Source organism: Pogona vitticeps, chromosome 2 (assembly GCF_051106095.1).
Source record: "Pogona vitticeps strain Pit_001003342236 chromosome 2, PviZW2.1, whole genome shotgun sequence".
NCBI lineage: Eukaryota > Metazoa > Chordata > Lepidosauria > Squamata > Agamidae > Pogona > Pogona vitticeps.
Window position 1 is genome coordinate 280,864,330 of NC_135784.1, and position 23,502 is coordinate 280,887,831.

The 23,502-nt window shown below is 38.8% G+C and overlaps 1 protein-coding gene across 16 annotated transcripts in view; it reads right to left on the reverse strand.

Annotated features, from left to right (window-relative positions):
* MAST4 (microtubule associated serine/threonine kinase family member 4) overlaps nucleotides 1–23,502 on the reverse strand; it is a 329,916-nt gene that overhangs the window by 143,627 nt on the left and 162,787 nt on the right. For 2 of the 16 annotated variants that reach the window (XM_020783702.3, XM_072992696.2), the window contains exon 1: nucleotides 12,423–13,816. The exons of the other annotated variants lie outside the window; for them this stretch is intronic. In XM_020783702.3, coding sequence (XP_020639361.3) covers nucleotides 12,423–12,514 — 92 coding nt within the window. In that variant the 5' untranslated portion in view covers nucleotides 12,515–13,816. Of the gene's footprint in view, nucleotides 1–12,422; nucleotides 13,817–23,502 lie in introns of those variants that run through there. 16 annotated transcript variants of the gene reach the window in all.

Genomic DNA, 23,502 nt, shown 5'->3' on the forward strand with positions numbered 1-23,502 from the left:
TCATCTTGTATATGAGTGTGTGGTTAGGGTGAGTCCTTTAACCCTCCATACACTTTGGACTTCCCCACCTTCTCCAGGCAGCAGTTTTTTCAGGCTTGCAAGTTTTGCTTTCTAGGAGTTGATATTTCCTCATATTTGTATTTATTTGCCATTTATGCTATAACTTTTCTTGTAAGTTTCACTACTCCCCAATACAGTAATTGCATATATTTTAATTCTCGTGCGTTTAATAAATCTTTGTGGAACTGTTCTGTGTTAAAATGATATTCTCAGCCCAATCTATGTCAAGACACACTATTGCTATAATTCAAGATTCCTTGTATGTCTCACAATATGCAGGAGCTCATACGTGTGCTCTGAAAGCATACCAGCTTTCAGACAGAGGGGTGGACTTTGTGACTGTGTCAGTGTGCCACTGGGCTGTGTGAGTGGTGGTGGATGTCACTGGGCACGGCTTGGGGTATTTCTCTTTTGTGGTTTTTGGTGTTGTGTTATTGTTGGTTGCTTTGGTGAATGGGTGTATCCTTGTGTCAGGCAGCCAGAGCTAGTCTGCCTGATTACCTCCCTTTCACCATTGTGCTGCCAAGGCCCAAAGGGTCTGTTTTGCTGAGTGAGTAGAACTGTACTTATACTGTATATTGCAGTTTACTGACTGGGTATGAGGAGCCAGATCTTTTTTAATTCTCTGTTGAACATACAAGGAAGGAGTAAGACGATGGTATAAATGGAAACATTTGCTTCCTCAGGTCTGAAATCACCTCAAATCACATGACAAGAACATGACAGCATCTTGTTTTATTTTAATACAAGGAAGTGTCAATGATAAAACAGCGAGTCATCACACCTGGAGTCAACTTTGGAGAGAAGTGTCTTCTGCTTTCTACATGTCTCTTCTTGTGTTTCCAGTGAAAGAAAGGATGACCTATTTATTAGTAATCTTTGGGTGGCACAGCATTAGTCATATGCTTTGATATAAACCTTCTAAGTGAAAACCAAACCAGTTAGTCACAGAACTTGTTTTACTACTTTTTCTGTCGTAAATACCTACTGACACACATGCACAAAAATACAGATCACATTATGTTATTTATACAACTTTTATATGAGTTGAATGAAACCCATGATCAAGACAGTATTTTGAAAATCCTAAAAATTATATCAAGTTATTTGCCTACACACTGATGCCACTGAAGCCCAGGAACTCATCAATTCTCTGCCCACTTTTTCCCTCCTAAGCCATGTCTCAAGTAGGGAAATGCAACGTACGACAACACCCAATAACAAACAAAAGACACAAGTGTTTATAAGATGAGGAAAGAGAATAGATGAGTTTAATTTTATAAATCGCTATGTTACAGCCAAAAGTAAGCATGATTATTTATTTTCAAGGGAGGAGGGAATCCAACGAGTTCTTGAAAGACTCATAATTAAATTAATAGTGTTTAACAATAGCATGGACAAAATCTTAAAGTAAGAAAATAAATAGAGTGCTAAACACTTTGGAAGTCACTGCCACCTAGGCCTTTAATAGACAAAATATTCTGTCAATAAAGTAAGTACTATGAAAAGCTTGGAATTGTGAAGTAATCTTGTATAACTCTTTTATTGTATTTTCCAGAGGATATTGCTTTCTCATGATGTCCCCAAAGGACAGCTTCAGTTTGACCATTTTTGCCTCCAGAGATAGTTTGGGCTTGATTTATCTATTAGGCACTTGTTTGTCTTTCAAGAAGTCCAGGGTATCCGCAAGATAACTCTCCATCACCATATTTCAAATGAATAATTTTTTTCTAACAGTTTTATTCACTGTCCAGTTTTCACACCCATACATGGTGATCAGAAATAAAAGTGTGTGGATGATCTTGGCCTTGGTCTCCAGTGACACATCCTTACACTTGATGATCTTTTCTATTTCCTTCATTGCTGCCCTTCTGAGTCTCAGTCTTCTTCTGAGTTCTTGACTGTAGTCTCGATTTAGAATCATGATTTCACCAAAGTATACAACATTTATAACTATTTCAATTTCTTTATTGTCAAAGTTAAAGCTGTGTAGTTCTTTTTTACTCATGATTTTGATCTTCATGTCATGCTTTGGTATTTTCTTCTTCACTTTCACTAAATGTTGTTACTGCTTTCTATCAGTAAGATGGTATCATTTCCGTATCTTAAATTTTTGGTGTTTCTTCTACTAATTTTCACACCATCTAAGTCTAGTCTTGCTTTCTGTACAATATGTTTTGCATACATATTGAACAGATAAGGGGATAAATGCACCTTATCTGACACCTTTGCTTATAGAAAACCATTCTGTCTCTCCATATTCTGTCCTAACAGTAACTTCTTGCCTACAATACAGGTTACATATCAGGACAATCAAGTGTTGAGCCACACCCATTTCTTTCAGCACAACCCATAGTTTCTCATGATCCACAGAGTCAGAGGCTTTGCTATAGTATATAAAGCATAGACTGATCTTTTTAAACTCTTTTGTGCACTCCAGCAGCCAGCAGGTATTTGCAAGATGATCTCAAGTGCCTCTTCCTTTTTGAAATCCAGCTTGAATATCAGATATTTCTCACTTCATATAGGATAAAAGCCTCTGTTGCAACACCTTGACTATCCTTTGCTTGCATGTGAAATTAAAGTAATGGTCCTATAATTCCTGTACTTCTTGGTATCTCCTTTCTTGGAGATTGGAATGTATATTTAGAATTTACAGTTTGTGGGCCATTGTTTTGTTTTTGATATTTGTTGGTATATTCTTGTTAGGATCCTGTTTCTGTCATCTTTTCCTTCTTGTCTGTCTTTTGCAATTTTATGTGTTTCTTCCATGTTTAGTATTATGGCACAGATTTTTTTGTAAATATGAGTGACCCACACATCTCATTGGTAGAATAAATTTCTCCACCCTGACTCAGTAAAGCAGAGGCAACATCATTGTACGGGATGATTGTAGAGCTCAATGCACTATGGAATGGAACTCTTTTAATTGGAATTTTAGTTTGTGACACATTTGTCAAAACGGCTACCACTATTTTTAGAATTGAATGCAATATGTCCTATTAAACAAACTGCAAACAAAATGAATAATATGATTTAAATTAAATTCTGAAAGTGTGAAGGCAAGAGGAGAAGGGGACGATAGAGGACGAGATGACTGGACAGTGTCATTGAAGCTACCAACATGAATTCAACCAAACTCCGGGAGGCAGTGGAAGACAGGAGGACCTGGTGTGCTCTGGTCCATGGGGTCACAAAGAGTCGGACATGACTTAGCAACTAAACAACAACAAAAATTCTGAAGACTGACACCTATAATTTGTAACCTAGTTCTTCAAAAACAGTTTGTTATAAAAATAAGGGTTACACAATTAAGGTAGCATATTATTTAGGATAAGGAATGATGATGAACTTCTGGCACTTGGTATGTTTTGGGCATGAACCCCCAAAATTGCCTCTATTGCAAATATTTGACATGCCAAAGGTTCACCACCCCAATTCAAGAGTAAAGGCTGTCAAGCTTAATTTAAAATATGTTCTGTAATATACAAAGAAAAAAATTAACTCATTTAATAATTATTCAAAGCCTATATTTTTACTTCTTTGAAAAGCAGGGTTCATGAACTAAAAACCTTAGCATTTTAAAAAGGTATATAGAAAAGTATTCTATAGTTCAGAAGGAAGAATAAAAACTAGTTTCCCCTGCTATTTAAACAACAACACCTTTTTTCAAACACTGAACTAAACATTAGACCAGGCATGTCCAACCTGCGGCCCGAGGGCCTCATGCAGCCCAGGTCAGCTCATAATGCGGCCCAGTGCAATTTTTTATTTTAAAAGAAATTCCAAAGTTTCAAGTTACACTGCTGGCAATTGCGGCCAGAATGTGGGCGGAGCATGTCACAACGGGGGGGGGAGAGAGAGGGAAGGAAGGAAGGAGTGGGAGGGGAGGGAACAGGGGGGCTGCGTGACTGAATTGCGCCATCCCCGTCAATAGGTGGACCCCCTCCCGGCCCCATAAAGCCACCAGAGTTGAAGCTGGCAGCCTCTGCTGTCTGAGATCGCAGCTGCTGGTAAGCATGCTTGAAGCGGGGCTGCGGAGGACGGCTAGGGCTGCCCCCCATGCGGCCCAAACCAAATGTATGTGCGGCCCAAACCAAATTTTCATCTTCTAATGTGGCCCAGGGAAAGTGAAAGGTTGGACACCCCTGCATTAGACCAAAGTCACAGAGACGTTCAGCTCACTTTCATGAAATAGGACCTATTAATGATCTTCAGGTATATACATCTCCACTACTTTGATTAAGCAAGAATATCACAGTATTATTTCCCCCTCAACCAGCCTTTAGCTACATGGATTACAAAAGGACCATCTGCAACTATATTAGAACAGAAGATCTTTTACACAACAGATGATAATTACAATATAATGTTCCGGGATGAATGCACTGAAGGTGGTTAGCTACTGGAACAAATATGCATCCTCTTCCTTCATCAGAATATAACTAAAGAAAAAATGCAGGAGAAATGCAAACTTTGCAGAAATTCTGCAAAGACCTATTACTCCCATAGATCAGATATTCTCAAAGGAAGACAATCTATTCACTACTTGAGCCCTGCTTCATCTTCATCCCCTACTTTTTTCAGTTACTACTTTTCTTTGAATTCTTCCTGAGATCACACGTCCACAAACGAAATTGATCTCATAAGCTTCTTTACACTTGTTTGTATTGCTTTGTGAAAAACAAGGAACCAGATAGCAACAATGACAGTTGGCAACAATAAATTATGTTTTTTGCTTTTTTCAGAAGAGGAGGAAATGGGGGTAATAGAGGCAGAAAATACTCAGCAAGATAAGTGCTGCAGAACTCAATGGCTGAAATGCTGTTTGAGCACCCACACTAGGTAAGGCTGATGGTCATCAGATGTAGAGGGGCTTTTTTGTTTTTATTTTTACTTTTTGAAATAAAAACATGTCTGATTCTCCCCAAATGCCCCAGGCTCCCATGGAAGTAGAGATAACGTCATTCTTTTTATTGTGGGAAAACTATTGGGGCTGTGGGATGGATGGGAGTCTTTAGTTTCTGAAAATTACCACTGCTGGGATGACTTTACTGGTGACAGCAATTTGTAGAATTAGACATCCCTCCTGTCCCACAAGTACCCAGTAGGTTCCCTGGAATGAAAGGGGTTCCATGAGTGCCTTGGGACCTGGAAAGGAAAGGGGGTAGTGGATCAGATTTTTTTTTATTATTTCTGATTTTATTTCTGCCATGGGTGAGGATGTTATCAGCCTTACATGGCATTGCTGCATGAACAGGATGTTAGCCAATATTTTCAATAGAATTTACCACTATCTGTATAACTTATGACGTACAACAGAAAGCAGGATTTCACTGATTTCCTCTCCTAGAAGCATACCCATATGCCTTGCAACTATCCAGTGGCAAGATCAGTAACCCTTGCAGAACCCAGGGAGGTAACACTGGAAATATATGCTGAGAAGCCCTATTGTGCATCTGAAAGGTCATAACCTGACTTATTGCTTACAACGAACAGTTCAGGATTAACAGCAAAATTTAGTAACGTAAGGGGATTGGGAGAGAAAAGAATGGCTCACATTCTAAATTTAACAGAGATTACAATACACCAGGTGTGTTTAAACAGCACAAGAGATATTTATATCATTAGGATTATATATTTTCAAATGCCAAGTGAAAACATGGATGTACATCCAGGCCTTCCCTCCTGTCAACTACTGACTTCTTTGCTTTGCTATTTATTTATTTATTATTTATTTATTCCTGCACTATTTGTTATTGTTGTATGCTAATGTTTTTGTTTTTTTAATTGTTTTTGATATTCTGTAAGCCGCCCAGAGTGGTATAATATACCAGGTGGGCGGGATATAAATCAAATACTGTAAATAAATAAAAAAATAAAATATTAAATGAATTAAATTCAAGTTCTACATAAAATATGTGTATGTTATGTGCCACCAAGTCAGAAATCACTTATAGCAATCTAATAGGGCTTTCAAGGTAAGTAAGATATCTAAGGAGTGATTTTAGCAGCTCCAAACTGCAGTGCATTTTGATGGCCAAGCAGAGATTCAAACCCAGATCTCCTATCCTATACTGAGTAACATAAAGTATACCTAGATCAAAATGAAGTTGTCAGGTATTGCAAATGAAACCCTTGCAGCAATTGTAGGAGCAGTTGGAATACCCACATAGTTCATTTAAAAGTAAATTGAGGCTAAAAAAACTATTGATACAATAATTTTATTGGCAACTATGAAGGAGAGAGAATTTTAGGCCCAGTTTATACACAGTGATCTAGGACTAGAGCCATCATTCTTACTCTCCTCATTCTCAATACGTCTGATTTGCACTGATGTTGAGGCTTGCTGAAATCATGGTTTATACTACATCCAAACTGGGATGCTGTGATTTATTTAATCTGTGCTTGCTGGCCAGAGTTATGATGCAGTTTTAATTATCATGAAGGCACTTGAGAAACCATAAACACTCACACAAGGCAAATCTCACTTCCACTCACAGCTTTGTGACATTCAATGTGCATAGTTTACACACATCCTTGTAACTGCCAATGCATATATTTATCAACAGTGCAGTCCTGAGATACCATGGCAAAAAGTCTGCATATGCTTTTTTTCACACTTGCTCTCAAGATTCTGTCTTCAATGGGGTCTATGAATCAAAGATCGATTCCCTTTTCCTTTCCTGCCTCAGAGATCAAGGGCTTGGAAGAGGTAAACAGCCTATAATTAATAAATGCATGCCATCAAATTGTTTCCAACTTAAAGGTGACTGTTTCCAGTGTTTTCTAGGTATAGAATACTCACAAGCAGTTTAAAATACCCTTCCTCTGGAGATACTCTGGGCCTGCGTAGCTTGCTCTAGATGCAAGGCTGACTCTTCTCCCAGGAAACACTGCAAGGATTTGATTTAATGACCTCTGGCTCTGCAGCTGGGTACCCAATGTACTGAGCTATTAAGCCAACCAACAAATAAGGTATATCACAGCAGAACACCACAGGAACATTTACAAGTTCAGGGCTCTGAATCTGACAGAAAACAAAGGTTTCAAGGAACACAGAGGAACAATATAAGGGAGAAAAATACATGCTATTAAAGTAAAAAAAATCGGTGTGCATATTCCTAACAATTATTTTCAACACTGACTTGAACTGATAGAGTATTACACAGAATGAGTTAAGGCATACGGTACATTTCTGAGGCTAAAGAATTTAGAAGAGAGGAATGCAAAGTTTACTTTTGGCATTCCTTGTGTTTTGATATGACATTAAAACAAGTTATTAAGAGCTTGAACAGCTACCATTTAACAGCTCCAACTTTGTACTTCTAAGCAGCACAATTAGTCCCATTCAGGATGAAAAGCCAAGCTGCTGTCTGTCACAAAGAAACAGGCTTCTAGAGTCCATGTGGATGGCACACATCATTAAGTATGCAAATCAGTTTTCGGAGAGCAAGTCCTTTGGGGTCCATCATTTTATTTAAAAAACCAACAACACACACACACTATCATGTGTGTCTTCCAAGGAGATTCATTTAAAAACATTTTAAAAATCTGGATACAGCCAATCACAGATCCCTCTATTTTTTGAGAACTATGTGATTCAAAGCTCATTGATTATGCTCACTGATGGAAATAAAACAGTCTACATTTACCTTGTGGATAAGAAATGTGCAAATTAACACACCACCAATCATTTATTTATTTATTAGACTTATATACTGCCCCATAGCGCTACAAGCACTCTCCGGGCGGTTTACAATTTTTAATTATACAGGCTACACATTGCCCCCCCAGCAAGCTGGGGACTCGTTTTACCGACCTCGGAAGGATGGAGGGCTGAGTCAACCTTGAGCCGGCTACCTGGGATTTGAACCCCAGGTCGTGAGCACAGTTTTTAGCTTGCAGTACAGCGTTTTAACCACTGTGGCACGAGGCTCTTATTTGCAATCAATACTATTTGCTCACATTGCAGCCAATACAGTGTGATTTCCATATTTCTTATGAGGGTAGATAAAAAGGGAGTCATTCAGAAGAATTTCTATGTGCATGATTTTTTATTTAATAAAACCATGCAAAGAGGAAGAAGTCCTCATTACTTTTATAGGTGGCTATGTTATAATCCAACAGACAACGCTGGGTAAGTAAAAATGTTCAGCAAAATGCTTCTCCTGCTGGAAAAAGGGTAGGTCACTACTCCTTCCTGACAGTGTCTTCTTCCTCTAATCCAGAATGCCATCTAAAAAGTAATCAACTAAGAATTAAGTAACTAAGCTTGTGCTTCATAAAGAATTGCTTAACAATGGACACTACAAATGCTGTTGACATGTAATGCACTTGTAATGTACTAAATCAACGGTCTCCAAACTTTTCACACAGAGGGCCAGATAATATATTGGGAATATTTTTGAGGGCTGAAGGAACATGCATTCCCCCCCTGCATGCACACATATACTCCCACTCCTTGCACATACAAACACACGCACGCACCCCTGCCCCCCGCCCAGATGCCCACACACCCGCCCACACACCCCTGCCCGCTTCCTGCATGCACACATACACACCCACCTACCCGCATGCATGCCCACATGGGCACCCGCCCAGACGCCACCTGCATGCGCACATGCATGGGCTGATGGCAACGGGCCCAACAAAACACCAACATGGCCCACATGTGGCCTGCGGGCCATAGTTTGGACAGCACTATACTAGACTAATTTATTTCATTTCAACTACTTGTCTTTTCCTATGATGATGATGATAATAAATTATGTGCTGACAAGTCAGTTCTGACGTGGTGACTCTTTTCAGGGCTTTCCAGGTAGAGGGTACTCAGAAGCAGTTTATCATTCCCTTCTTCTGTGAGTATCGTTGCAGCTTGTCCATGGCCACAAAGGCTGTCTACTCACAGAAAGCACAGGAAGGGACTGAACTCCCAACCTCTGGCTCTACAGCCAGAAACTTAAACCACTGAGCTATCCAGTCAGCATTTTAGCTATGATAACTGGGTAAATCCAGCAAAGTAACAATAACAGAAGTGCAATAACCTCTTTAATAAGGAGAGAACAAGAGCATTTGATGCTACCAGTATGTTCCGAAGATTAGCATTTTTTTTATCTCAGTATGTTTCTTACTGATAGCTGTTAATAAATAAAGGCATTGAAAATGATTGGGAAGCTATCCTTATAGTTAATCACACTACTGATTTACTTAACTTTCTGCGGTTTCACTGCAGTTGTTCCTATTTTTGCCTGGAAATACAAAGGACTAAATGTGAAATCTTCTACGCACAAAGCATAAGATGTAGTACTTTTAGTACTCAGGTGCACTGCCTTTCCTAAGCTTCATTCTTCATATCCAAAAGACAGTGACCTATTCTTCCACATTCCACATTTCAAGTTAAGCAAACATCAATTAGTTTGCAAGTAATTTTCAGGCCATTCAACACAGCCCAACATTAAATGCTAAATATTTTTAGAGTATCACTTTACTACAAAGTGCCAGCCTTCGTTAATGCTCTCTCCTGACATCCAAATTATAATTTGATGAACAGGAACAAGTTCTGCTGAACTTAAGAGCTGCCTACTTTCTTGCGCACAAATTCTCTTCTATCTTCCACTGTCTGATTTAACCATAGTATTGCAGTGTATGCTTACTATACACTGCAATACTATTTAGTGAACATTGCCTTGGTACCATGATTTAAAGTGTGTTTGCAAACCATGTTTTCAGGCAATCTCTGTGACCCTACATAGCCATTGTCTAAGTACCTTAAAAAGTATAGCAGACATATAGCATTAAAGAACCATGCATGAGACCATGTGTAAACTATGCTAAATAAGATCTCATTTGAAGACATGCATGTTAGACCTAAGAAAGGAAAATTTATTATTCCTCTATTCTCATTCTAGATCCTATGTCTTCGATGCCAGATACGTAATCTTTTATTTAACATTTCATTCTAGAAGAGTGTCATCTGCAACTCTGGCTGCCTTGTATCACATAGGTATGTGAGGTTAACTATGCTGATAATGATAATAAAGTGCTGTCAAGTCAATTCTGACTTATGGAGACACTTTTTCAAAGTTTCCTAGGCAGAGTGTGAGTAGCTTCCCGTTCCCTTCTTCTGGGGCACCCTGGGACCGTTCAACTTGCCCAAGATCACACACTCTTCTTTCTCCCTGAAGGCACAGTGCGGAATTAAACTCCAAATCTTTGGCTTCACAGCCAAATAGCTATCCAGCTGGCATTCTGATAACACTTCTTATTTTTATTTTTCCTGCTCCTACTTGTTATTTGCAAGTCTGCTGTATTTATTACAAAATACAAATCTGAAAGACAAAAGAGGCCTTGGTAACAATCCAGTGTAGTGCTGGTAATGCAGTGTCAGTGTAAAAGTTTTTCAGTCCTTCCCCTCTCCCTTTCAGTCCTCAGAGGTACAAAAAAAAACAGCTTAAGGGGCTTTCTAGCTTTCTACAGTCAATTTTGGGGTACACAAGGGTCTGCATGGAGAAAGGAAAATCACCCCTCTCCCACTGGGTTCTGCTTTCCAGCAGCAGATATTTAGAACTGCATTCTCTACTTGTTCTCTTAAAACTATTCACATACATATAGAGAAGAGTATACTGTACGTATATACATATAGAGAAGATTATATACAGAATGTTGAGATAAATGTTGGAGGCCATGGACAAGCGGCAGTAATATGAACTTGCTGAAGTGGGTAGAAGGGTGTTGAAGTTTCACCTCCCTTTATTCATCTGGAAAACTTTTATGCCTCTCCAAAGTTTTTAGAAAAAGGAAAAGAGGAACAACAAAGACTAAAATATTGAGCATGCAGTAAACTGAATTATAATAATCCTGTTTCAGGAAAAGCATACACTTATAGAAACAGTTGATTACTTTAAATACATAATAGTATGCATTTAATATGATTTTACATATCATTTAAGTGCTAACACCTTATCTATTTACCTATTATTCTCATATGGCCTTGTAAGAGGTCCTATCTTCAACTAATACACTAAAGGTTTGGCTGAGGTATTTCCAAAAAAGCAGGGTATGTGAATGATATTCTTAATGAATCTTTTTATCATCAGTTCACAGGACTAACATTATTTCTGCTGCCAGCGAAGTATAGGCAGATAAACTACTGTATGTTTATTTGAGATTAAATGGTTACAAGGCAACAGATTGGTCACACCTAAGATAATCACCATTTACAATACCCCAAGTTCTGAGAGAAAATATTTATTATTTCTTTTCTAACCAGTATTTGGTACCCTCATCTACTTCTATTTACAAAATGTTTTCTTTCTTTCTATCAGAACAATGCACAATATTAAATTATGAACATATATAAATATAGGTAAAATTTTAAAAATTAAAATGTTAAGTTGATTAGACTATTTTTGACTAGAAGCAAGCTACTTCAATAGCAATAGCATTACCTCGACCACTTGCTAGATCTTGTGAGCATGTGGTGATGCACATAAGTGCTGAACTGACTGAATTTCTCCACTAATGCACTCATGTTACATACTTCCTGGCTTGATATTAGTACATCTGAGTGATGTGAAAGAAGCTGCATTCATGAGATTATAAAATGTGTATACCAACAGAACATAATTACTGTAATTTTTATTGTCTAAAGTCTTCTGAAGAGCTGTTGTATTAAGAAAATTAATAACTCTGTTCCATTCAAATTTTAGAAGTTACCTGACTTTACCAAAGAAAATGGTAAGTAATGTGAATAATGTAAAAATACTGAATTGTTTTTTCACAACAGTACTTAGCAAGACCTGTTACCACAGAATCCTCACTAAACAAATACTGTACGTTAAACTGCTACAATAATTTCAATCAATAAACCATAACTTTTTTTAAAAGCCTATTTTCTCTACTTATTTATAATTACCTGCTAGAAATAAATACCTTGGATGAAACATTAAAAAAAAATACATAAATGTAACATCTAAGCAGAATTTTTTTCGTAAAGTCAGGTAACTTCTAAAAATTTGAACTGAACAGAGCTATTAATTTTCTTAATATAACAGCGCTTCAGAAGACTTTAGACAATAAAAATTACAGAGATTATGTTATGTTTGTATACAAATTTAAATACAGAAACTTTCCTCCCACAACCTATACTTAAGGTAGTCGCAAGTCCACAAGCTAATTATAGCCTCCAGAGTGTTAAAAGTAGCATGAAACCTCACACAAAGAAGCAGGAAGTACTCAAGTACTATTTACTTGCATTACAAACATTGGAGCCACTACACTTAAGCACTGTTTACAATTTTAAAGCTTGATAACAAAAATGAAACTGTCAAGGAGATAAAAAAAGCTTCCTGAATTTTTACCTTTGTGTTCGACGGAGTCTGTTTCCACTTCTCAAATGAGGCAAGGTAAGGTTTGAAAGGACACTCCAGAAATTTGAATCAGACATATCCATTTTAGTTCCTTAAATATACCAAAGACTCAAAATCAAGAGGAGGAGAAGCTACAAAAAGGAGGGAGAGACTCCAATTTGATTATTTTCTCTCTAGTGGGAAATGTAAACATGAACTCCACTCAATGCAGTTTTGAAGCCCAGCAAAGTAGTACAGTACTCCACTCTTCCTCAGCAGTAAAAGACTGTCTTCTCAGGGATCAACGGAAAATACCCTTTCCTTTCCCCTTAAAATTCTGTTGTGTATGCTGCCTAGCTTTTAAATAAAGACTACAATAATCTTCAGCCTCCTGTTCTGCTGAAAACCCTGTTCCTGTACGGTGATTCAGCCAAAGGTACTTTGTCATCTGTTTGGAAGATACCATTCAGAACCAGCAGAAGGGGGAGATCAAATCTTTTCTTCTTCTTATACTTCTCTTGCTAATCTTCATTTTAACATGCAATACTGTTTTATTAATTCCATAAAATAAATAACACTCAGTTTTCATTCTTGTTTTATAACAAAGAAATAAATTAAGGGACAACATAATCTTACCCCCTGAACAACTGTGGAAATGAACTAACCCTACAGAGACTTTTCCTGGACTCAAATTATGACTGTTGATCTCATCTTACTGCTTCCTAAGGGGATAAGAATGAAATTGGGGTCTCCTTTACCACTAAACTGGGAAAATGCTTCCTTCTCAAACTTTTCACTCTAGATAAACATTATTTAACAAAATTCTAGATGCTGATTATATTAAAAGGCAGGATTTTAGCATGTGGTTTGCCAGAAAGCTTGAAAATGTAAGTAATGGTAGAAATATATAAATATCAGAATTGTTCTCCATGATAGGAAGCATGTCACTGACACTGTTCTCTATAATCACCACCTCTATTCAAAGCAGAAACACCTCCCTTCATCTAATCATAAACCTTTGGAAAGTAGGGAAAGATTTTTTTTTTTTTTTATGAAACTGCACGCACACTAAGGACAATTTGGAAAGGGAGCATCCTAAGATTCTATGTATACCTTAAGTCAATGAATGTTTAGAATTCTTATTTTCAAGGAAAGCACATTCAAATATTCTTAGCATCTGATGTTTTAAGCATTGAGCAGGGGGGTTCAGGTCTCTTCACGTCAATTATTCTATGATTCTATAAACAGATACAACTCACATTGCCAAATGCTTAACTGTAACTGGCACAGCTAAAAAGCCTGCCCTATAGGTGGGGTAAATAAACCATGAGTGGAAAAATACGCCAGTAGCCAACCTCACTTCCGAGAAGCAGAATTTGTCACCCATTAGAACTGTAAAAGAAAAAAAAAAACCAGAGCCAGAATTGGGAATGGGAAAAGAGAAACTATTTAATGACTACTGCTAGACAACCCATACTTTCTTCCATTTCAATGCGCACTGATACTTCACCTCCACACCAATCCCAATGCAAATATGCCTTGGCCTTCTGCTTTTCCTGTACAGTGCTTCTTGCACTGTTTATTTCAAGCTTTACCACTACTCCGCAAGCTCTCATTCTTGTATTATTACTGAATTTACTGTTCCTAACAACACTAAAGAAGTCCTATCAGGCCATAAAATACCAGCTCTTCTCTTACTTCTTTACATCAAATCATATCGAGTTTTAAAAAATGTATGTATGTATGTATGTATGTATGTATGTATGTATGTATGTATGTATGTATGTATGTATGTATGTATGTATGTATGTATGTATGTATGTATATGTATGTTTCACTTGTATACCACCCATATGGTGGCAAGCCACTAGTCTGGATGGTTCACAACATATAAAAAAACTTCATGCCCATCCATCCCATCTGAAAGCAAAGATGAAATTCCAAAAAAAGAACAAACCCTAAAGGCAACAGCTAAATGACAGCAAAATTTAAACCTGTGGGTCAACAAATCTGGTGCAAGTGAAGATATTCTTGAAGGCCTCTTCTAAAAGCTTGGCTTTAACAAGCCTCCTAAAGGTCGAAAGGGAGGGAGTCTGGCGTGTGTCCACAGGCAAAGTATCCCAAAGCACTGTGGCCACCATCATGAAGGCCTACTTCCCACTAGTAATTTTCCAGGTCTTCCTTGGGATGGCTTCCTGCAGCAGTGGAGCCTGGGAAGAATGGGTAGCACAGATAGAACATCTTAAGGAGAGATGGTCTGACAGATAATGAAATCTCAAATTGTTCAGGGCCTTATAACTCAGCATTAATATTTTGAATTTGATGCAGAAGTAAACAGGATGCCAATGCAGGTGTGCCAAGATTGGGGAGATGTGGTCATATTTCAAAGTTCCTGAAACCAACCTGGCCATGTAAAGAACACTGCAGTAATCGATTCTTCAGATTATCAATGCATGAACAAATGTAGTCAGGGACTTCCTGTCCAGATAAGGCCACAACTGTGTAATCTGCTGGCGATGGAAAAAGGCAAACTCAACCATAGAGACAGTTAGCTCAAGAAGCACACCCAAGTTGTATTTTAGAGGGAGTGTACCCCCCCATCCAGACTAGGCAAGATAACACTAACCCGTCAGGCTCCCCTCCCAACAACAAGATCTCAATTTTTTCAGTCCGTTAGCTCTCATCTAGCCCATTACTGAGGCTAAGCACTGCTCCAGGGGCCGTACGGCTTCTATTGCTGAAGATGTAAAGGAGAGACAGAGTTGAGTGTCATTAGCATACTGATGACAGCAAACTCCAAATCTGTGAATGACCACCTGAAGCAGCATCATACAGATGTTATAGAACACTAGGGGGATGATCAACCCCTGTGGAACTCCAGAATGTAGAACCAATAGAGTTGAGACAGTGTCCCCAAGCTGCATCATCTGGATACAGTCATTCAGAAAGGACCAGAGCCAATTTAATGCTAAACTTCCAACCCCTAAACTTGTTAGCCTATTCAGGACAGCTGATGGCATCAAAGACTGCTTAGAGACCCACATCTTTGAAGAACAGGCAGGCTTCAGGAAAGGCAGAAGTACAATAGATCAAGCCTTTGTCCTACATTGTGTAATAGACAAATACACCAAACCACCTTACATATACTGTATTTTTATGCTGCCTTTGTTGATTTTTCATCAGCCTTTGACCTGATAGACAGAGATCGCCCATGGTGTAAACTAAAACAAAAGCTGATAGGAGACTCCTGTGGCTTATACAGCAATTACACAGAAAATACGATACAGGTGCATATTGGTCGACAAAGAGCTCTATCACAACAGATTTGTATTAGCCATGCGGTGAAATAAGGGTGTGTTTTAGCACCCTTTCTTTTTAATTTATATATAAACAGCTTGATCACACAATTAGTTTCCCCCCTTTTTTCTCCGCAGCCATAGGCTGTAGAGAGATCTCAATGCTGCTTTATGTCGATGACCTGGTTTTTCTATCCCTGAACAAAATTGAAAAATTCCTCAGTCTAGGCCCTTGGAACCTTATAAATTGGATTCTCAACTCTGATGCAAGTCAGGAAAGGGCTGTTATATATGAGGAAGGTGAAAAAGAGATGTAGAGCTGAGTGTCATTAGCATACTGATGGCACGAAGCCCCACACCCCCTAATGATCTTTTCCAGCAGCCTCATATAGATGTTGAACAGCACTGGAGAGATGATCGAACCCTGCGAAACCCCACAATTGAGGCTCCACAGGGCAGAAACACTCTCTCCAAGCTGGACTTGCTGAGGGCGGTCTTCCAAGAAGGATCGGAGCCAGGCAAGTGCCTATCCACCGAATCCCAACTCCGAGAGCCTCCCCAGGAGGATACCGTGATTGACTGTATCAAAGGCCACTGAAATGTCGAGGAGGACCAACAAGGACATATTGCCCCCGTCAGCCTCCCTCAACAGGTCATCCAACAGTGTGACCAGTGCCGTTTCTGTACCGTGGCGCAGCTTGAAGCCCAACTGAAATGGGTCCAGGACATTGGTTTCATCCAAAAGAGCCTGCAGCTGATCGGCCGACACCCTCTCCACCACTTTGCTAAGGAAGGAAACATTGGAGACGGGCCTGTAGTTGCCAATGTCGTCCGTCGCCAAATTTGGTTTCTTCCTAATGGGCCTAATGAGTGTCTCCTTGAGGGCAGGAGGAACTTTGCCCTCAAGGAGAGACCCATTAATTATTGCAGTGGCCCATTCAGTTGTTATAGGTCTGGCTGCTTGATTAGCCAGGCCGGGCAAGGGTCAAGGGATGAGGTAGTGGCCCGACAGCGATCAAGCGCTTTGTCCACAAAATCTGGCATCACAGGCTGAAAGAATGCGAGTCTCACTTGGCAAGGCGGAGCGCTGGACATCTCTGCTCGATCCACTGTATCTAAAAAAGGAGAAACTGTATCTAAAAAAGGAGAGTAGTAAACACATAGAGATGGGGGTAGCTACGTATATATTAACTGCATGTTTATTACACCTCATGGCTAAATAATATTTCTCATTTGTATGCCACAGAGCTATAACAAAAATATAATGTATTATTATGGGGGTACTGAGGCTGTAAGAGAAAGCTTCCCTAAGGCCACCAATGAGCAAAACTAACGGCTTCAGTCTTCAATACCAATTATGATTTTTGGGTTTCATAAAGAATGCATGCTTTATACCAGAGGCACAGAACTGTTTTGGACAGCCAGAATCGACCCTGGAGAAATTCACTATGCTAGATAATATCAGGATCGTGAGCCTCTACCTTAATACCTCTCTCCTGATATCATCTAGAGCAATGGTTCCCAACCTTGGATAACTAAGGTGTTCTTGGACTGCAGTTCCCAGAAGCCTTCACCACTAGCTGTGCTGGCTGAGGTTTCTGGGAATTGCAATCCAAGAACACCTGGGTTACCCAAGTTTGATCTAGCTGCATCCCCTCATCCATTATCATTTTCTCCATCAGGAGAAAGAAACCAAGTTCTATTTTCCCTGCACAGAGAAAGCCTTTCACGTGTCCCTTGCCATCTCACTGGACAATGAGACGGAGGAAGAATATATCTAATATCTGCACTCAATTATTAGATATAACAGGTGGGCTCTCTCTATTCCACTCAACAACTCAATTAGAAGGGGTGCAAAGTAGCACCTCACTGCTATTTCCAATCGAAGATAGCGGTGAGGTGCCACCCTATTATACTCAACATGTCAAACAGGAAGGCAAACAAGGCACAGTGAAACCCTGTGGTTATCTTCAATCACTGATGGGAGAAAGCAGTGGAATTTCCATATATGCACTGGTTGCCTTCTCATCATGAAAACTGACAGCCCATGGGGGACTCTTCCTCATTTGGGAGTCAGGTTTTCGAGAGATGCATTCTTCCTGTCTTCTGGGGATCAAAACAGAATAACAGGTTCACTTCCTTTGCTTTATACCACCCATGTACATTTAAAGAATTATGTGATCTTGCAGACAAATGTGTTTGCTACTCTCCAATTGTGAAAGTCTCTAGACAGAGTATAATTTTGAAACCAATGACAGAACTGCTGCTGTACATTATATGCCATCAAGTCACTTCCAGCTTATGGCGACCCTATTAACTTTTTAAAAGTCCTATTATTCATTTACTTGCTCAGACTTTGCAAACTAAAGGCCATGACTTTTTAATTTCAGTTCAATCAAATTGGAAATTTGGACCAGGTGAGATGCCCATAGCTCATTTATCCAGACAGTTCTTGAACTATTTGCTTTAACCCTAAGATTTATACCTTCTTTGCCTGATGAGGACTTCTGGAGAACTCAAAAGCTCACTTTACTTAAAAACTTTCAGTGATCCAATAAAGATTCTGCCCAACCTAGAACTTTGTTTCTATGACTACTAACTGGGCTGTAATTCACTTTTTAACTTTGTCCAATACCAAAATTTTATTCTCACATTTTGCTCACACAAATACTAACAGCTTAATTCATATTTTTCTGCTCCGCGGCTATAAGAACTATTGATCTTGCCCAAGGCAACTGGCAGATTTGGGTGAAGGGAATTAGATTTAGTCTTTAGAGACAGGACAGCCTGAAATTTAATACTTGTGTCACCTCTGTCGAATGGGAGGTCGAAAACTCCATTTATCACTGGTGGCAGTTTGGCTTCAGAAAACAGGGGCATCACACATGGGCCAGTTTTGGGACCTTCTGCTTGAACCTCTGCTTTATACCATCTTTGCTTGAGGAAGAGTTCTGAACAACACGAAATCTTGACTTACATATAACTTTGTAGTGATCCAGTAAAGGTGCTTCCCAACACATAACCTTTTATCTGTTTTACCCTAAGCACAATGATTGACTACTCACACCCTCTAGTGGCTGCAGTTCATTTACTACTACCTATTTTAAAACTCCATTTCTAAAATAAAGTATTCAGCCTTCAGTTTACTTGTTCTCCAGGGATGAGAGAAACATAAAGAAAACAACAGTCATTTAAAATTTATATAACATGTTGGTCCAGATTCTTTGGGATAATCAACAGGATTATTAGATCTATTAATACTGAATCTATAACATGCAATTTGTAATTTAAACTCCGGTAGTTCTTTTTGTTTGATGACAAGTATGTTAGGAAAACAGGGGACAACTTTATAGTATACTATCGTCATCGTTTAGTCGTGTCCAACTCTTCGTGACCCCATGGACCAACAGAGCACACCAGGCCCTCCTATCTTCCACTGCCTCCCGGAGTTGTGTCAAATTCATTCTGGTAGGTTCGATGTATACTATAGAGTATACAGTACCGTGCTACCACCTAAAAAATCAAAAGCAGCTTAAAAACACATAGCAGAATATCTGGACAATGCTGATTTTAGTCATTCGGATGCAGACATTGAAAATTCTGTGACTGTTTAGCCTGAATAAAATCCTAATTATACCTCACCTTAAAAAAGTCAGAATTGTAGGGGAGGAAATAGAGTACAGTAGTTGATTTAGTTCAAATTTATTTATTTATAACTTTAATTTATATACCACCCCATTAGTGCAGAAGAACTATTCAGGGTAATTTACAAGGAATTAAAATAAATTGCACAATAAACACAACATAAATAACAAAAACAGCATCTAAAACTAAACAATCAATGGCACAAACCAATCTTCAGAATGAAGCAAGACTGGAAAGAAAAAGGTAGAAAATTTCACTCATATCTCTAACGGTTAACTTGAGAAGTATTGCTGTTCTCTATATTATTAGTTTTTCTACTCTTAATTGTTCAGTTAAGAGGCTACAAGTAGGTATAATGTTGCTCTATTAAACTGTTGTATGCAAGAAATCCATGTAAATGTAAGATGGCACAGAACATCATCGTCTCTAGCAAAATTTGACAGGGCTACATTTTGGCTCCTCTCTCATATTAATGATTGTTTCACTGCTTTAGTTCTCCTGAATTTCTTACCCCAAAATTCACAGAAACTACAGCATCTTAACCACCCTGTGTTGGCAATGTAATCCCCCTCTCACAAGCTGAAGGTGCGTTGAAATACTTACTGAAGTCATTTTAATCACTGTAAAAATAATGTTCTTTCCATTAACTATGAGAAAACTAAAGTGCTAATATTTTGGAACGTAGCAAGAATTATGCTTGGTTTTCAAATGGATGTTCATGCATACAAGCTCCAAATTAGCATACCGAGAAACCTCATCTCATTTATCTTTATCCTAGACATGCCACAGAAATTGTGCTATTCGTAACACATAAAATAATATGGTTGCCCTCCAGTTCTTCTTTTACCTTAAAACTGAGCTATCATATTCCTTCAAATTTTGTAGCGCTAAATCATTTGTCAGTTTTTAATATGGGCTACCTTTGTTACAGTACTGTAGAGTCATGGACACCTCCTTAAGGTTGTGGAAGAAAAGACAACATGTAAGGGCAACTCCATGTCTTTTACTTCTTCATAATTAACTCATCAAGCCACTGATCAATATATCCACAATGACCATCTGAATGTTTCTTTTTCTTAGACATCATTCATCTGATAGTAACTGTAGCCACATTTTTACCAGGAGTAATGAAATTATAAGCTAAAATTATATCAAAAGAAAGTAATATTGGTTTTATTATATTAAGAGTTATTATGCATTTATGGTCTAATTGTTCTATTTTAATTATTTTTAATTGTTTTTCGATTACTTGTATTTGGAGATATGTTCAATTACAAATTACTAGCCATTTTTAGAGAAGCAAACATCTGTTAGGCTGGCTGGTCTTTGGCCCTGGTATAACCAGCTGCATTATTAAGTCACAAACCAAATTCTTACAAAATGTTTTCTGATTTATAATTTCAATTTGCAACATTTCATTGGGGCTGCAACACTGTGGATTCATCATCTGACCAATGTTTATTTAATACAATATTTCCTTCTTCTGAAAAGAAAAACAAGAATTTAAAAAATGAAAACATGTTTGTGTGATAAGCAATCAGGTTAATAACTTTCTGTATGTATTGTGATCAATATGAACATTTTTGAGGGTGCAGACAGTTCACAAGTATATATAGTTTTTCAAGTGCTCCTTTGTATAGTCATGTATGTGGCTCAAGCATCTTTACAGAATTTTCCAGACATAGGCCAGCACTGCATTTTGGCCTAGCTATATATGTGCTGTATCGGGTAGAAGTTCAAATCCAGTTCTCCAGAGTCCCAATCCATCACTCTATCTACTATGCTAACATGGGTATCCTGTTTGTATTGTGGTAAACATAAATACATATATGAATTATGTGGGGTTAACTCTTTGTCTATTGCAAATATGAGCTTCAAGAAACTAAAAGATGACTTTGTACATAGACTTCACTAGATGGCCAACAGAGAAATCAAATAGACTGCAAAATCGGAAGTAAGAGATGGGGAAGCTGTATCCTCTGCCAAAACAAGACCAGGAGCAGATAGTCTAAAGTCAAAAAAGAACGCTAAAAGAAGCATGGTGCCATCAATAGAATTTAAGTAACATTTCTGATGTATTTACATTCCACATAAAGAACAGATTTGCATAACTAAACTCAGCTGATCATGAACTGGAATAACTGTACTGAAACTACAAATATTAGCAAGAAGGAACACAAAAAGACTACAGTATCCTTGCAGTCAAAAGAAAAGCCTTGATGATGGAAGAAACACAATTGTTAAGGATGGAGGAGAAGGAAAATTAAAAGTGACAGAACCAGGGGCAGAATCTTGAATGCAACTTTTCAGCAACTATAATGCACAGACAATAAGAACCATTACAGTGGCCAGTCCAAAGAAATATAAAAAAACAACAAAAGAAGAAAATGAGGTATCTTCCAGAAGAACCAAAATCAAAGAGAAAAATGTAAATGGAGATTAAGAATGCTAAAAGACTAACAGTATCTGACCAAGATAAAATATGGAGAAGGTGGATATAATATATTAAAGACTAATACAGAAGAGATGATGACAGACTCATTTGCAGATGAATCAATGATGAAGAACCTGAAGCTCTAGAATGTGAAAGTGCTGAAACTGGATGTCTATCACATTCCCAGGGGTTACAACAGCAGAGTCCGATAAGCCAGTCCTATGCCAGGAATTCAGAGAATGCAGAGCCTATAACCAAATACCAAAGCCAACTCACAACGTAGTCTAGGGTCGGAGTCCAAAGCCAAAACGCACAACATAGTCCAGGGTCAGAATCCAAAGCCAAGGGTCCAGAGAACAAGGTTCAAGGTTGTCAGGAGCGTGGATGCAAACCAGAGGTTTGACTCGTTGCTTCCCCGGACTTTCAGCCGTCTGAGAGCTGCTTATATAGTAAAAAGAGCCCTTGAACTGCTGGAAGCCTTTTCATCCTGTCAGAACTCAGGACTAGTTGATTGGATGTTTCTGTGGGCAGCTTTCAAGCGATCCTCTGACCTTTTTGTAATAAGTCTTCCCCAAAGCCTGGCCCGAAGCCTGTCTACTGAGGGAAGAGAATCTGGAGGCGATTCAGGTGTTTGCATTTCTAATTGCTCAGCATTCTCCTCAGCTAGAGTTAACCCTTCAGGTTCCGGATCTTCGGCTGCACTCATGACAATGCCAAAAAGGAAGAGGCACTCAAGGTGATATTGCAAATATCCACTGGCTAAATTAAAAATAAGTTAAGTCCGTGTTTTTATAGACTACAACAAAGCCTTTGACTATGCAGCTCATTAAAAAACTCTGGATTATTCTGAAACAAATGGGTATACCTCAGCACTTGACTGTCCTGATTCCTGATACATTATCTCAGGGGTCTCCAAACTATGGCCCGCAGGCCATTTCCAGCCCATCTTGTTGTTTTATCTGGCCTGTTCCCTTCAGCAAGTGCATGGGGGGCTGGTGGGGACAGGCAGTCATCCAGGTGGGCGGGCAGGCAGACATCCAGGTGGAGATGAGGGCATGCATGTGGGTGGGCAGACGTCTGTGCAGATGTCTGGGCAGGTGGCCGCACATACATTCCTTTGGCCCTCAAAAATGTGAAAAAATATACGATGTGGCTCTCAAGCTCAAATGTTTGGAGACCCGTGCACTATCTGGATTGCTCAGTGGTTTGTTGATCAGCCACAGGCGTTATTGACAAGGGCTGGACATGATGATCCATAGGGTCTCTTCCAGTTCTGCAGTTCTTAGATTATTATTATTGTGGACAAGAAGGTACTGTTAGGACAGAACATGAAGAGACAGAACAGTGAAGGTATCAGATAAAGGAGCAGTGAAAACAGGCAAAAAAACACCATAAATATTTTGGGATATGCAGATGTGATTGGCCTTTACCTAGGCTTGTCACTTCTAAACAAACCTTCCTTTAAATGGCTTAACTCCAGCCATCAACCATACTAGACTAAGCAGTTAAAGAATCAAAAATATTCTCTTTATTACAAAGTAACAATTTCTAGGGAAACAGATTTGAACATCATCTTTCTTCAGTTACAGCCCAACTGCCCAAGCGCAACTTCCTTCTTCAGTTACACTCTAACTTCTCCTTTACATTCCATGTCTCCAAGCCCCTGCTCCTTTGGGCTCTCCCAGATATGCTGGCCACCTGCACACTCACTCAGTCA